Source organism: Argiope bruennichi, chromosome 8 (genome assembly GCF_947563725.1).
Source record: "Argiope bruennichi chromosome 8, qqArgBrue1.1, whole genome shotgun sequence".
Taxonomy (NCBI): Eukaryota; Metazoa; Arthropoda; class Arachnida; order Araneae; family Araneidae; genus Argiope; species Argiope bruennichi.
In genome coordinates, this window is record NC_079158.1 from 19,131,082 (window position 1) to 19,148,001 (window position 16,920).

At 28.4% G+C, this 16,920-nt stretch overlaps 1 protein-coding gene across 1 annotated transcript in view; it reads left to right on the forward strand.

Moving 5' to 3' along the window:
• Window positions 1-16,920, forward strand: part of LOC129980589 (eukaryotic translation initiation factor 5B-like) — a 52,619-nt gene that overhangs the window by 20,584 nt on the left and 15,115 nt on the right. The window contains exon 2 of the mRNA XM_056090970.1: window positions 14,519-15,527. Coding sequence (XP_055946945.1) covers window positions 14,522-15,527 — 1,006 coding nt within the window. The 5' untranslated portion in view covers window positions 14,519-14,521. The remainder of the gene's footprint in view (window positions 1-14,518; window positions 15,528-16,920) is intronic.

Sequence of the window (16,920 nt, forward strand, 5' to 3'; positions counted from 1 at the left end):
ATAATTATACTCCCAGAAATTTCTGAAATTTTTAGCAAACAAAGTTTTTTTCAGGGACAATTTCTTTAAGTAGTAGAAATTTCAATAAATACAAATAAAATTCAAGTATTGCATTATTAACTACGGATAACTAGCATTACTATCTCAACCTTGATCAGAGAGATTTGGTTTCATTTCAGAGGTAAAATGAAAGAAAGATGATTTAGTTAATACCTTCAATACTTTGAGAAAAAGTTTTTTTTTTAATAATCTGCTTTAATCTCACAAATAAAGAGTATTAAATGATTTATCAAACAATTTATGGCTACACATTGTCCGAAAAAACGAAACTCTGTTTATTATAAATAAATAAATAAAAAAAGTTCGAAACTTTTGTCCACTTTCTCGAACACATTCGATTATTCTAGAGAGAATAAAAGAAATGAGTACACGAGCCACTGTGTTGATCGGTTCCGGTGGAAGCATTAAGGTATGACGAATTGCAAATTGACGAAAGTCACTGCAAGCCCACTGAACCGTAAGACTAATAAAAGCAATAGTGCATACGGAAATTTAGTTAGTAGCAATTTCATTAAATAAGTGTCGGTCTTGGACACGGTTGCTTCGTATCAAGAAAACAGGTAAGAAATGATTGATATTTTAATAAGTGGAATGATACATAATGGGCGGTCGAATCTTCTTTATGCTCTTTTGATGTGACCCTTCTCATGTAAATACATATTAAGCATAAAAAGGGAACTTTTTTTTTATGAAATTAAACATTTGAAAAAATTTAAAGGCAGAAAATTTTGCATAAATATTCTTTTTCAACCTGTATATGAGGCAATAATTTAAAAGCATTTTTATATTTGTGTAAAGACTGAAAAATTTGATACTCTTTATTGAACTATGTAAAATTTGATTTCTGAATTAAATTAATTAATAAATTGATGACAATATATTTTTTAATCTATCTGTTTTTTTTTCTTAGAGAATTTAGGAAAAAAATTTAACAATAAATAACATTGGATTTATCAATTAGATATAATATATTAATTATAAAAAAGGCTTCTAAATTTATTTACTATCCTAACAATTTCTTCAGTTTTTTTTGTTTGTTTGTTCTCTTGCAAATTTATGTGTAATAATTTTTATCATAATTCTCCCATGTTTTGAGAACTTTATTCCATGACGATTAAGTTTTATTGCTAATTTCATATGACATGCTTAAATGTGCATAAAATGCAGGTAGAAGCATAGGGTGTAATTATGTTTTTATCTTGAAATGTGTTGCAAATATTTTAGAAACTAGTTGGCTGTTTCTTTTTATGTTCATAAGTGTGTATTTCATTTTCCATTTTCTTGTTATATCTGGAAGCAACTGAACATGAATTTTGCATGTTTCCTGCAAACAATCTATTAGGATTGGATGAAACATAACTTTTTAATATGTACGAATAACAACAATGGAATCGATTTACTATGAAATGATGTTAATAATGAATAATAATTGTACTAAATCGTGTAAAAGTAAAATGTTTGACATGTATAGCGATAATTTTCACAGACAGAAAAAGATAAGTTCTCTTTATGAAGCTTGCCTATTCATTAATATTTTTATGAAGAATTGCAATCGAATTAAGTAAAGAGCAATATTTTGAATTTTATCCCAAACTCCAGGTTAAAAGCATTTGTAAAAATTGGACTGAAAATGATTAGCTCAAATTTCGAATATTGCGTGACAACGGGATATTTCATCGCTCTCCTTTGTTACAAAACTGATTACTATATTGTGTACATTTATCACATCTAAAAATATTACGAATCCAAGAAAATACAAAAACTCTACTACTACTACTAATAAAGATGAATGTATGAGTGCACTGCATTCATTCTGGCACAGCCCAAGCCAGACTGTTTGACTTATAGCTACCAAATTTGGGCCATATATTTTTTGGAGGATGGAAACGTACAATTTGGGCCAGTTTTATTTTGAAATTTTAATTAGAATTTCAATTAATTAAAAATTAAACTGAATTTTCGTTTTACCATAATAAAATCCGAAAGCCGCACAAAATCTTGTTCTAAAATTGTTCTAAAATTTTAAAAAAATGTCTTTTTGTTGTTCTGTTGTTCTAAAATTTTTTTTAAAAAATGTCTTTTTGTTGTTTTGTTGTTCTAAAATTTAAAAAAAAATGTCTTTTTAAATTTAAAATGTAATTTTTGTAATTTAAATTTTAAATTAGAATTTTTTAAAAATGTTAGTTTAGCGTATCCAACTACTGTTCGTAGACATTTTTTTTGAAAATATTGCTTATACATTACATTTAATGTTATTTTTTTAACTATTTATGCTTCAAAATTGCGAAAATATTGAAAAATTAAACATATAAAATATTATCTTTTGCTGAAAATTTTGAAGAAAAATAACTGAAAAATTAGCTTTATGCTAATAGCTATAGAAAAAATTATATTCTAAATATGCACAAATCCTCGTAGAAATATATTTTTTGTTTCATTTATCTGTGTTGTGCTCTAAAAGTGTTTGCAATTCAAACTAACTTTGAGATAAAGCTGAAAGAAGTTGCTAAATGATACTAATTGGTTATTAATTTTTCATAAAAAATACTTTTTATTTACTCTTAAACACTTAAAAATGTTACTAAAAATAAATGTTGACCTCACTTTTTAGAAAAAAAAACATCAAACATATTATAAAAATTAATCTAAGAAAATTTGATATCAATATTTGGATAACTTTTTGAGAAATCATTGTTATAGTTGACCATTTTCTTCAAAAAAAAAAAAAAAAGTTTCTCAAAAATCGCGTTTAGAGTTTTACTATAACACAAAATAATGCTTGTTACTCAGTAATAAAATAACTGTGACCACAATTGTAATTCATATAGCGTGAAAAGTAAAGCAGTTTTATAAAGCGTATAAAACAGACTACAGAATTAAACCATTAAAAGATTTGATACTTTTATCGAAAACGACGATTTTAAACCGAATACCTTAGAAGTCGTGCAAATTTTTCATAAATTTAGCCATTTTTTAAAAAATAAATTTTGTTTGCTTTATTTCCAACAATAAATTACATTGTTACCGGAAGTTCAAATTGTTTTCCTTATTTTACCAACTATCTAACCGCTTGTTTTTTCCTTACTGAAAATTAAAGAAGGGTTCTGTTTAATATTTGTGTAATTTACGAGGTAGAAAAGAAAATGAACTTGTAATATCCTAAAATTTATGAATTACTCATTTACAGTTTTAATAGTTCCATAATGTCATGGAATTGATCGCCATTAGGAAGTTCCATATACTCAATAATTAGTATTTGTAAGTAATTATCAATTAATTAGTAAATAATTAATTACTAATTACTTACTGATTAGTAAATAATTAGTATTAGTATTTGAAATAATATATATCTTCAGTCTATAGTAATTTCACGGTATCATGGATATCACGTTGTAAACAGACGGTTTAACTGAAATTAAAGATAACCAATAACCCCGGTGAACCAGCTGGTCGTCAAAGGAGACTAGTATTGGTACAAATGGTAGCAATCTGCGAGCTATTCATCCTTTCCAAAACAACATTATGAAGTTCTTATTCATTCTATTCCATTTGCGATGAAGTGGGATTAGTTTCTGTCTACTTGAGAAACAATTAGTAGTCGGCATGTTATCTTTGTCTTTTCTAATATATAAAATGATATATAAAAATTTGTTGCTATTTTAAGTTTGTACAGCATAGATATATTTAACGATTTTGAACAACACTACAGAATACAAGTTTTTAAATGTTTAATTATCAATTATATTACGTATATAAATATGTTTAAGGAATATGGATAATACGATTTAATAATATAATGCTATTTTTCAAAAAGAGTGCATCATTTATTTATCATTACTGAATCGTGTTGAATTAAAATCACTGCATAAAAGCGATTAGATAATAATTTTATGGTTATATAAGTCTAGTTTACTGAAATATTTTTTTCAATTACTCCATTTTTATTAAAGTGAGGATTTAATGTGTAAATTAAAATGCACTTTTCTTTCTTATTTGAATTAATTATTTTTTCGTTTGAAAGTCAACTCTTATATTATTTTCTTGAAGAATATACATTTCAATTTGTTTGTTTTTAGGTTTTTAAAATCCTGATATTATTTATATGATATTCCTTATAAAAGAAAAACGTTGCCAAACCTTTTTACATTTGCTTTTCCCAAATCAATGTGGGTAATTGCAACTTGTATATAAACTTCGAGATAATTCTGGAAATTTCTAAGAGTTGAGGAAATGTTTTCGCATTTTAAATAGAAAATGATTAAAAGTTTATAAGTAAAGGAAAAATAAGTTTTAATTCATTAAAAGTGAATTGTAATTCAATATTATAAAACATTGTTTTGCTTTTCTGAAAAATCTTTTTACGGATTATTTATATTGAAAAAAATGTGTTAATTATGGATTCGAAACCTGAAAGTATAAATTATTCTAAGTTATGCACTTCTTTGCTAGATTAAAAAAAAAAGTAAAAGAGAAAGAAAAAAAAAAGAATTACACGATTAATTGCGTTTGCTCAAGGACAAACAAGAAAGAAACTCAGAAATTCCTCACTTTCAATTTTTCAGCCTTTCTGCTCAGAAATTAAAACCTACAATAACGGAATTGCAATAACTTGGTGTAATAAATAGAATTCGATTTGCGACAAATTCGAAATTTCTTCCTTCTTATTTTCAATATTGGAAATGTTTTACATTTATACATTTTCCTATACGAATTATCGATAAAAAATTGTAATCATGAAAAAAATTCGAACTTGATATTTTGACGAATCTTTAAGTTGCAGACCTCCATAAGTTCGAAAAACACATTTTTGGGAAATGTCTCTCTTACAAAGATAACTAAAAAAACATTTTGAGATAAACGGATGAAATTTGGTCAACGGTCTTTATACCAAGTTTGTAGATTTTTTTATTAAATTTTGAGCAAAATCTATTCAGAGGAAATCTGTCTCTGCTCGGTTGTTCGAATATAATTTAACATGAAAACTACAAAGCAAAAAAAATCAGGATAAGTAAAATTGGGTACACAGATTTAAAATTTGTCGTGTATAAACGTATCAAATTTTGAACCAACTCCATCGAGGGGTTGACCGTCTGTCAGTCTGTACTTTCAGAAGCATGTAAACGCGATAACTCAAAAATGCAATGAGTTATGTATATCAAATTTGATATATGATTTTGCGACTAAATTGTAGTTTTTTTTATCAACTTTTGGTTTCAATCGAATGGGAAAAATGCGTCTAAAATATAAATTCACCTTTATTAGAGAGTAAGCGAGAAAGTTTTGTGGTGATTGCTTTTTCTTGCTGGCTCCAAACTTTGTTTTCCAGACTTTGATTACAGAACTACAACTTTCTGGAAACTCAAATCACCAATGTCAAAAAACATTTCTGCTATAGATATATGATTCATTTTAAGGACGATATTACATTTTATCCCGATTTGACTTTCATTTGTACTTCACTAATTTTATTTCAATTAAGTAACATTGCAAATTTTTTATTTCTTTTTAATCTTGCTTCAGCCTTTTAAAAGAACATCTTCCTACACAAAAAATTTCCAATATTACAAAAGAAATATTAGGGAGTATTGCATGTAGATATTCATATAACATTCAATATGAGCGATAGGTTGTTGATAGGGATTATCTCGTAAATGGGAAAGAAAAAAAATGGTTGCCTTAAGAGTGAAAAATCTTGGAAGTGGCAAAGTCCTCCATATCGAAAGTAATACCACTGGGGGTAGTGGATTAGGGGTGATCGTTCTCTGATTCAGGGCTAAATTGCAATCTGTGGATGAATGAATGAAATGCATGAACGAAGTCCGCCCCGTAAAAGGGTTGTGACGTGCGTGTAGCTAAGACGTACTCTTGGTCCTAGATGGCGCTACTGAAAAACAAGAGACTTACCCTTTGCTTAAAATCACGGACTTCGTAAGTGGGCTTGTCTATGACAAGTGTCATTAGAAACAACAACAAAACAAAACTGCGTCATCTCATAAATGAATTTCATGGACTCCAGTCTGCAATACTCAAATATATGTGAGCGTATTATGTACATTTAACAAAATTTGGACCAATAAACTCCTTTCTCCCAGACTGAACCAGTACAGTATTATTGTACTTGGCAGGTCTAAAAGAGATTATATTATATTATTAGTCAGAATGTTATTATGATTAAGTTTTAGTCATAATAACATTCTGTTTTGAAGTTCTTCAAGATTTACTTATTTCGTAGATCTCGTAATGTTGAACTATGGGCAGAAAACGAGGATGATAGCATAGCAGGCCTCCGCATCTACAGTAATACATTTTCTAATGTACTTATAGGGAGGCCTTTTTACCTTTAGTGGCAGAACTAAAGTGCAGCATTTCCAATTTCATGTATGACTTTTTGTGAAATCCATTTCCGACCTGAGTTTTCAAGTCCCGAAACCAATGCCTTAATATTGAGATACACTACGATTTCAAAATATTAGTATTGAACGACAATTGTAACTCTGTAAAATGAATGTAAGTAAAGTGATAAAATTATCAGAAAATGAAATTTTACATATCAATTTTTAGTGAAAAATTACGTAACAGGAATTTATTAAATATTTCCTATTCTTAGCTCAAAACCATATTATTCGAAATTATTTTAAAAATGATTAAATGTAAATAACAATGTAAGGAATTGTAATCATTTAAAATATTTCTAATATTCATCGCAAACGAAAAGATATTGAAAAACTTGTAAAGGGTCCCGAAATTTATTCATTAAAGAAAATTAAAAAACACTTTTAGAAGCATGTATATATTTGCTAACACATTAAAACGTTGATTTTTTATTTTAATTATTTTCTAATTTTTAGTTTATATGTATTTCAATATTAGAAATATTTTGGAAGCTCAGAATAAATTTTATTTAAAAATTCATTACCTTGTTAACATTATGAGTGAAGGCACAAAATATTTGATATAAAAATTAATATAGCTTGGGCTCCTCATTTATCTGCCTTTGTATAGGGTAAATCATGTTTTATTTCCTTTTGTTTATATATCAATAGTATTTTCCCCAGTATTATTTACACTTTATTGTTGTGTGTTTGCCTACATATATTTGCATATATACTTTTATGCTTTCGTATTTGTATTTTGAATATTTTATTTTTATTTGATCATACTTCTTCAATTGTATTTTATCATTTACTGTATGTTTCCGTTAGTATGTGAGCCATTTTGCTTTATTCTTTGTTAGTATTTGTGTATTTTCTTGTTTTCTCATTTTTCTTTGCATTTGAACCTGCTTCCTTTATTTTTGAAATTTCTTCTACTATCAACTATATACAGACTTACGTATGTAAGCCTTGTGGTATACTTGCTGGCGCACAAGGAGTTTATGCATCGAGAATCAAAAGAACAAATTAATAACACATACTGAAAATATTTAGATAGTGTAATGTTATCAATAATACGCAAGGAAAACAGATTTCAAAACTTACGATGTCAAATAGTGAGTGAAAAATCGATTCAGCTTGCAAACATGAAACACATCAAGTGCTATAAAAGTTCGTAAAAAAAACTTTGGTCATAGTGTTATATAAAATCCCTTATGTCATTTTCTTTCTTACTTGGCGTTAAAAATAAACATCTAATAAACAATGCAGCGAAAAAAAGTTCCGAAAAATTTCTATTGAATGTAGCAATTTTTCACTCTTTCCCATTTTTTTCTAGAAAGTACTAACGACTTTGTTTTACGTAATGGCCTTCAGAAAGCGCTCTTAAAACGCTCTAATAGTTTCGTTATTTTTTCATTTCACGCAACTGTTACGGAAACTGCCGAAGCTTGCAATTGTGTGTCAGAAAGTGATTAGGGCTCTCGAGCAGAAACACATTTTATTATTTTCCTGTCTTTGGTTTCTGAAATACAGTGAATAGTTGTTTTTAGTTTTATTTCGATTGTTCCTGATTAGATAGAATCAAGGCAAATCTAAATTATCTTTCAGGAAGCATCTGTAAAAACTAACCTCTTGACCTACGAATTTACTTAACTTCCTAATTAGATGACACATCGTATTTGGAACATTTATTACTATTATTTTAATTCCTTTAATAATATAAGAGCATTTGAAATATTGTAGTATTTTTAAATGATTTTCGAAATTGCTTAATACTTGCACTTAATTGCAGATTTAAAATTAAAAATTCAATGTATGTACAGAATCTTATCTACTTAAATCTCTTCGCTTTGTTAAGTTACATTCGAACAGATGGACAGGCAGACTTCTGAAAGGATTTTGTTCAAAATTTGATGGAAATCTGAAAATTTGGTGTAAAAACTGTATACCAAATTTTAGCTATCTAGTTCAAAGCGTTTCTGAATTATCATTGTCACAGACAGACGGACGAACATTTTCTAAAAATGCATTTTTCGGGGAGAGCTAAAACGTAGAGATTTTTCAAAGTCTAGAGTTCATTTTTTTTGAAGATTTCTATACTTTTTCTATACTACGTATGCGAGAAAGTAAAAATACGTCTAGAACACAAATTCAGCTTTATTTGAAAGTACGCGAGATAGCTTGTGGGAGACCACAACCACTGGCTTTATTTGTTACAACATATATGCTTTTTGAGCTTTTCCTGTCGACTTTCATGCACTGAATGCTATTTTGGATAAATAGGAATAATTGGTAAATATTAAATCGATAAAAATCTCCTGAAAGTCTATATTATATATATATATATATATATATATATATATATATATATATATATATATATATATATATATATATATGTGTGTGTGTGTGTTTCATTACATTACTCATAGAATTTTTTGTTGTGCGGAATGCATGTACACTTTAAAACCATTTACTGCGCAAAATATTTTTCAGAGCGGAACTAATTATTTACAATTTTGCATAAATTTTCCATGTACTGAAGATTTATTGAGATAACTAAGTAGATACAGCTTAACCCCTTAATGGCTAATTATTTGACACCAATTCAAAATCTTTTCAGCTACCTTTAGGTGTTTAAATTAGAATTCAGAAAGCCCTTTAATAATTCAAATAAAACTCTTAAATTAATGTAACTATAGTTATGATTAAAGGTTAAAGAAATGAAACAAGAGAACGTGCTCAAAAAAGTATTGGGACACTTCCCAATAAATAAAGAAAAACAATGAAAACTTAAAAGTTAATTTCTTTTTGGGCCATCCTTGGTTTCTTTGACCTCCCACATTCTATTTGGCATGGATTGAACCAATTTTTTGCAAAATGACCAAATTTTTTAAATCGAGTGTGACTTATTCTTCGACCATATGTTTTCTTAAATCTTGTTTGTTAGAAATTTGATGCTCATATAGTTTTTGCTGCAAATAATCCCACACATGTTCAATGGGATTAAGGTCTGGACTTTGTGCGGGAGTTTAATCAAACTAGGACAGTAGTATATGACCCATAACTTACAAATATTACCATTATCGTTGTGTAATTTAAAATTCTTGAGATTTCCAGCTTGCTCGTACTCTCCTTTAAATATCGCTTGAGAATGCCAAGATAGACATATTTATTCATTGTACCATCATTAAATTTAAATTACCAACACCAATGCTTGCCATACAATCCCACACTATTTGATTGTCTCCTCCATATTTAATAGTATGCCGTCATTTTTTGACATGCATTGCTGTATTTGGTTTTCGGCAAACTTTTTTGCTTGCCGTCCGATCCGAAAATGTTATGTTAGCTTTCATAAACAAAAATTACATTTTTCCAAAATTCTTTGGCTGCTTTACATACATTTTAGCAAATGTCAGCCTAGCTTATCAATGTGGTGTGCTGATGTAGGGCTTTCTTTCAGGTACTCTGTCATGATACCTATGTTTTCTTAAAACATTTCTAACAGTTTTAGGATTTACAGATTTTACGAACTTACTTTTAGGTACATTGCAGAGTCAATTTTACTACACTAGTTTTTGGATTAAAGTAAACTTGTTTCACAATACACCTCTTTTCACATTCATTAAATGCCCTTGGACACTCTGGTATTTGCTTATTTTCAACACTACTTGTTTTCTTGAACCTGTGAATAATGTTAAAAACAGTAAACTTACTAAATTTTAAGATATATCTTGAACAATGAACTGATTTTCCAGTTTTCCAATGAATTATTACAAGTTTTCGCACATATATCTTATTACTAATTTCGCATTGCATATGTCTTAATTTCTCACCATTTTTCTATAAATAATTTTACCTGTTGAAATTTTTATGTTTAAAATTACAGTCTAAAAAAAGTGGTAGTAAATTCAATTCTATTAATGTGCTATATATTTGTTGAATTTCTCATTTCAAAAGTGTCCCAATATTTTTTGGCTTCTTTTGCCTCTGAATTATATTTGAAAAGCTAAATGAAATTTTAATTCTAAAATTTTTCTTACAAATTGTACATCAAATGTTAAAATATTTTTTGATTCATCTTGTTTTTATTTTAATGTGATAAATAGTTTTATGAGTAGCTATATAGTTATTCAAGACAAGTATCCCAATACTTTTTTGAGTGACTGTATACAAGCCGGTACACTAGAACCACGGAGCTAATGTGGTGAGAAAGCCTGCAGATGAAGTTCCAACTAGCTGGCGAATTATTTACTTGACCACTGCTCAAAATTATATGGTTCATGTTAAAATAGCTTCTATGTATCTTCTCAAATGGGACGTTTATCTATCTAAAAATAGTACTAGACAGATTTACCAAATTTACTACCATTTTTTTTTAACTTGAATTGGATAAAAGGAGAATAACGTATAAAGTTGCCATTCATGATACTTTGCCTTCAGTATTATAAATACTCATATCTCAAGACATTGTTTTTTCACATATAACATTTTTTTTACCTCATTCTGACATTTTTTTTTTGACGCTCTTCTTAGCCGTAATGAAACCAATCGATCAGATGAAAGGTATGATCTTATAAAGCTTTCCTAACCTGATCATTATTTTGGTGATTCTATTTATTTACCATTGAAATGCTTCGGAGAAAAATATTTTACTCTCCCAAAGAATTTTCTAAGGAAGCTTAATTCTCCTAAAATTAAATTTGAAACTAACAATTTGTATAAATCATCAAGTCTAAATTCATTTTTCGAAGGCTGTTACGTCGCGAGTCCAACATTTTATTTTCCCGAGAATTAATTCCGCAAGCATACTTCTACTCTTTTCTCTTTTTAACTTTCATTTAGACGTATTATTTTTGGAAATGGATTATAGTAATATTACCTAAAATCATAGAGCCTTTAGAATAGAATTTTTTTTTTTTTCGATCCGTGAATTCTGAGAAATGTAAAGGCATTTTGACATTTCTCAGGAATCCTGTTTTTTTTTTTTTTGTTTTTTTTACAATAAAATATTACAAATATCGTTATGAAATTTTTATCTGTTTTCTTTTTTTATATTACAAGTGTTTAATGCAATTCCAAAAATTTTGCAGAAATAAAAAAATATTTTTCAAATTAGTTCTATTTTAAAATTAATTCTATCTAATTAAACTATTATTAAGTTTAATAGCCCACCGAATAAATCTTTTTTAATATTTCAACTTTTAAAAAACTTTTCCTCTACGATTAATAGCTTTATACTAAAATGCGAAAAATCGATGTTATGACTCCCATCATCCGTTATTCGTTTGCAAATTTATAGGTCTATTATAGATAGCCCTCATCAACTTAAGCCAATAAAATTGGTGTTATGTATTTTTTCGGCAGTTTATTATTTTTTATGATAATTCAACTGAACTTTATATTAAAATGAGTATTTTAAATTTATATACATAAACAATTTCAGAGGAAGAAATATGATGCCAAATAGGATACAGCATATTCTGAGATGAAAAAACATCACACGTTTTTATCAATTCATATTAAAGTAATAAATATCTCATTTGCTAATGCCACAAATTCTTCCTTAATATTAGATGAAATAATGGAGTGAAAGGATATAAAATTAATAAGAATTAATAATAGCTCGCTATACATCTCGTGAAATTTTGACAGTGCATCGAATCGTTTGAAGTATTTGAATTTTATTTATCTTCGGAGTTGTGAATTTAAAAAAATAATGTTTCTTTCTTCATAAGAAATGCAAAAAATCTGAAAGCTGAAGCTGTCGTTTCATTTGATGACTTGCAAGTTTGTATTCATTCTTTATAGTAAATTAATGTTGGAAGTCAACACTTCTTTTTTTTTAAATGTTGGTTGAAATTTACTTTAAAATGCAGCTTGAGTTTATTGCGAAATAATATATTTAAATATTATGGTTTTGTTAAATTTAGCATTTCTCTATATATTAAAATTATTATTAATTGACGATGATTTTTAATAAAAATATTATCTAGTTTCACTTTTGATCAGTAAATGGATTTCAATTATTTTGGGGTGATTACTGGCCAAATATTATCCTAACAATATTTCATTGCAATCTTAAAAGTCTTTTACTATCGTTTCTGATATCCACAAAAATGGAGTTTTGGTTAGTGTTTGAACAATTGACACAATTTTGAAGTGCTTGCGTAAAAGCCATGCCTTAATTTTATATTCTATCTCATTTTATTGTTTGTTAATTTCAGCTGAAAATGCCTCCAAACAGAGAAAGTTATTTTATGACATAATTTACTTATGAAAGTCATTTTTTATCTATATCCTAATAGATTCCAATTTGAATTATTTTCGACATTTTGAAAACATTAATCAAAATTTTGACTGTTTATTGTTTAGCTGCATAGTTTATATGGCTTGCTAATACCCAATATTTATTGTTATAAATAACGTGTAAAGATAATATGTACTATAGATTAAACAAAAACACATTAAAGGAAAAAAAACTGTATTAATTACATGCCATTGGTTAAGTCAAAGCCATTGGTAAATTGGTTCCAGTCAATTCTCAGTTATGAAAAATTCTATTAGCATGCTAAAGTTTTGCCAGAGAAAATTCAAGTTTGGCGAACATTTGAAAACGGAACTATGTTTCAAATCTAAAAGGTACTGAGATGTCGATTAAAAATATTGACTGAAATCTATTTTAGGATATCTCTTCTCTTCCCCAAAGATGCCAACAATGCCAAGTAGCAAATTAAGATGATCAACTAAATAAATGATACTGTAAACATGTGTTGTCAGTTATCTTCATTTTTAACTTTGAGGATTTGATATTGTTGGCGATTAGTGATTAGTGAAGCGACATCTTAACTAGACTTCAATCAAAAAAGGGATATTTCTTTCTAGGAAATAAGCAGATAATTTTTCTTTCGTTCAAGGAAAAAGTATAATTCACTATCTATCGTAAGCTGTCCAAGAATAAATATTTAAAAATCTTGATAAAGCTAAATCAAATTAAATAATAAGTGCGCCATCTAATCCGTCAAGAGATACCGAAGAGCGTATTAAGCTGGCTGTTAATGTTATTCTGTGGTTGATGATGACTTAGCGCGAATTCGAAAGGCTGCAGCAAATGGCTTTAAATTCCAATCCACATATTCTTCGATTGTTTTCTACATAACCTTGAGAATCTTATTTCTGTGACACTTTTACAAATAGAAAAAGTGTAGTTTGGGTTAGATTTAAGAGAAAGCACTGCAGCCAAATTTATCATTAGATTCAACTTGATCCTAACGGCTGACAATCATTTTAACGGTTAGCGAAAATGTCGCAAACTTGTGGTCAGGTAATATATTTTCTGACATGTAAACTAAATTTGTTCAAAGAACTGAAATATTTTTCTATCGATTTGGTTTTGAAAAAACCTAATGTATATAGTCTTAATTAGATTTAGGAACAAGTACTGTCTCATCGCCAAATTTACGATACTTTACCCTGCCAATAATCTTGTTACTAATGGTGAAATAACAAATTTGGGATGATATTATTTGAAATAAATCATTTTAGTAGATTACTGTGCTTTTAAAGCAATAGCTATCAAAATGAGATCCTAGAAGATGGAGGAATCGGTAGACTCAAGAACATTGCTTGTCTCAAATCATAGACTTTCCAAAATAATATCCCTTAATTAAAAAAAAATCTATTTAAATTTCCAGGAAAGTAATTGGATATCTACATATTAACTGAATGCCAAAAATCGTCAAAGATCACACATTAATAAATTCTTCAGTAGAAGAGACCAGGGCGAGTTGTAACAATAAAAAAAAGTATTTTTCCAAATAATGTATTTGCAATTCTTTATTTATTACTATTTTTTTAGTTTGATGATTTATTCATAAAATGCATAAAAGACATTCAAAATTTTTCATTGATTTTAGCATCAAAATTATTTCAATTTTTTTTTAGTGGTCGCCCTTTATAATTTCTCCAGTGTGCCAAGGCTTGTTATTTGTTATTAATTAATTGTTGTTGTTGTTGTAAATATAGTGCAATTTATATTATTATTACAATACATATCTGACTTTTTCTCTTTGCATTAACAGGATATGATAAATATGCTAACAAATATGAAAGAATTGAGTGTCTTCGTGTTATTGATGCTGGCATCTCTGAGTGAGGGAAAACCACTTCAGAGAACTAAGCGCGCCATTATGAAGGACTATTTCAATCCTCTTACATATCCGACAGATAAATTAAAATTCGAAAAAGGAGAAGACGGCAAATTTCATGCACAGGAACTTGGCGATTCAATTCATAGCAAAGTTGACTATGTCGTCGCACATGACATTGATGCGAGCAACGAAATCATTGGGGATGTTTTAAAATCTTCCGAAAAGACTATAAAAGCTGATAACTCAGCTATTGCAAATACTGAAAAGGTAGGCTTAAACCCTGAGTCTTCTGCTATTTCTAAATTTAAACTACAAAAGGAAGGTATGGACCTTTCCACCAAAGTCTTGACTGCTGACAAAGGGAAAACTGAAGTAAATGAAACGAATCAGGAAAAAGTTGTCTCTGAAACCACAGCAAAGCTAGATTCTGAAATGAAAGCTGGAAATGTAGCAAGCAAAGAGCATGAAATGAGCGCAAAATTAGATATTCCAGTAGATTCCAAATGGTCTTTGGTTCCTAAACCTGACGGGAAAGATGACAAACCTTACGAAGGTGGCGAAGAATATCTTCCAGAGCCCCCAGTTGCCCCAGAAGAGAAAGATGATGAGGGAAAAGTAGAAATAGGCCAAATTCCAAAGCATCACCCAGTTTTTGTACCTCCTAATATTCCTTTGCTGATCCCCAAAAGAATTTCATTTCGCATGCTATCTTTGCTACCTAAACCACCTGCAATAGACATTTCAGACAGGCTGCCCTTACCTGAGCCTGAAGTTGTTGAAGAAAGTTCAGAAACAGCTGTTGTTGAAAATATAAGTCCCAGAGGCCCCATGGTCATCAAAGGAGGAACGCGATTTGTTGCCAATCATCTTCTTCATCCACTGCGAATCGGACTACAGCTACCATTTTTGCCTATTGCACATATTTTAAAAGAAGCTGCTGGTAAGTTATCTTTGTTTGAATTTCTATTTAAACTTAAAAACGCTACATTTGACAGATTTTTGACTTATACAATTGAGATGTAATGGTTTGAGAACGTTTTGCTTGTTAATACCATAAAATTTTTGAAATTTAAATTTTTAAAATTTTTTTTGACATTTTTATAAAAAAATTTTATTGGAACTAAAATAGAGTGGAATTTTTTTTTTATCTCTTTCCCGTTAGCTCAATAATACTCAGAGTAATAAGACAAGAATATCGATAAGCAATTGTATCTTTTTTGCTTACAGGAAATAGTCCAGTCAATGAAAAATGAAAAAAAAAAAAATCATAACAATTTTATAGGTTTAAGTTGTTGAACAGGCTGCCTAAAACACGCAGTTATATTTGATTCCGAATATCTAACAGGATAAAAGGAGCAAGAATAAAGAAATTTCAAATATCGATTTTCGATTTTAAATAAAAGATTATCAATTTGAGAAGAAAATTTCGAATTTGAAATGTATAGGTATTGAAAAGCCCTATAAAATATGCTATCGAGCATGGGCATAGCTTAATTAGGTCATAAATAAATTTTATAAAGGCGTAAATTTGGATAATTAATATTAATTTTTTTCCATTATGTGTGCATGGAAAGGAATACATAATAAAAATTTCAAATCTATTAATGTCAATATTTTTTTTGAAATATTCAATTTAATCGGCAAACAGAAATTTGTTAAAACATACTCATGAACACTTTTTTAACTGCTCGAATTCACGGACCAAAAAATATGCCTTTTTAAATGTTTTGTTCTTCGATTTTAAAAGAAGAGGGTCGATTTTTAGAAAGAAATGATTTTCCAGAAAAAATTAAGTTCGGAAAAAATCTTACTCTGCAATGACTGGTTCTTGGAACCATTAAATAAATGTGTTAGCGAGCATAAAGATGCATAATTTGGGCAATCGGAAAATTCAATAAAATAATTGAGATAAAAACTAACTTCAAATTTAAATTTCATTGGTCAATTTCCCAAAATTGACCAATAAGATATCATTAATATAATATCAATGTAAAAGTATTTTTCGATCCGAAATTTTGAAAAGATATTAAAGCTCTTATAAGCGTTTTCCCACAAACTACTTATTTTCGTTTAAGTAGTATCTTCCAAAAATAATATGGATACCGATTCGAAATTTTTACAGGGGATTTCTTTTGTATAGCACGTACATAATTGGGATTCCATAATTGGGAAACGTTTATAAGTTTTGCTAAACAAAAATAATAATAAATGTTTTCCCAAATTTATGATTTTGTTATAATTTCTCCCATAACCTGATAAAGCAATTTCGATTTTAGGAGGCTCTTTTTAATGCTTTTTTTTAGTGCTTATAACTTTTCTTTTCAAAATTATAC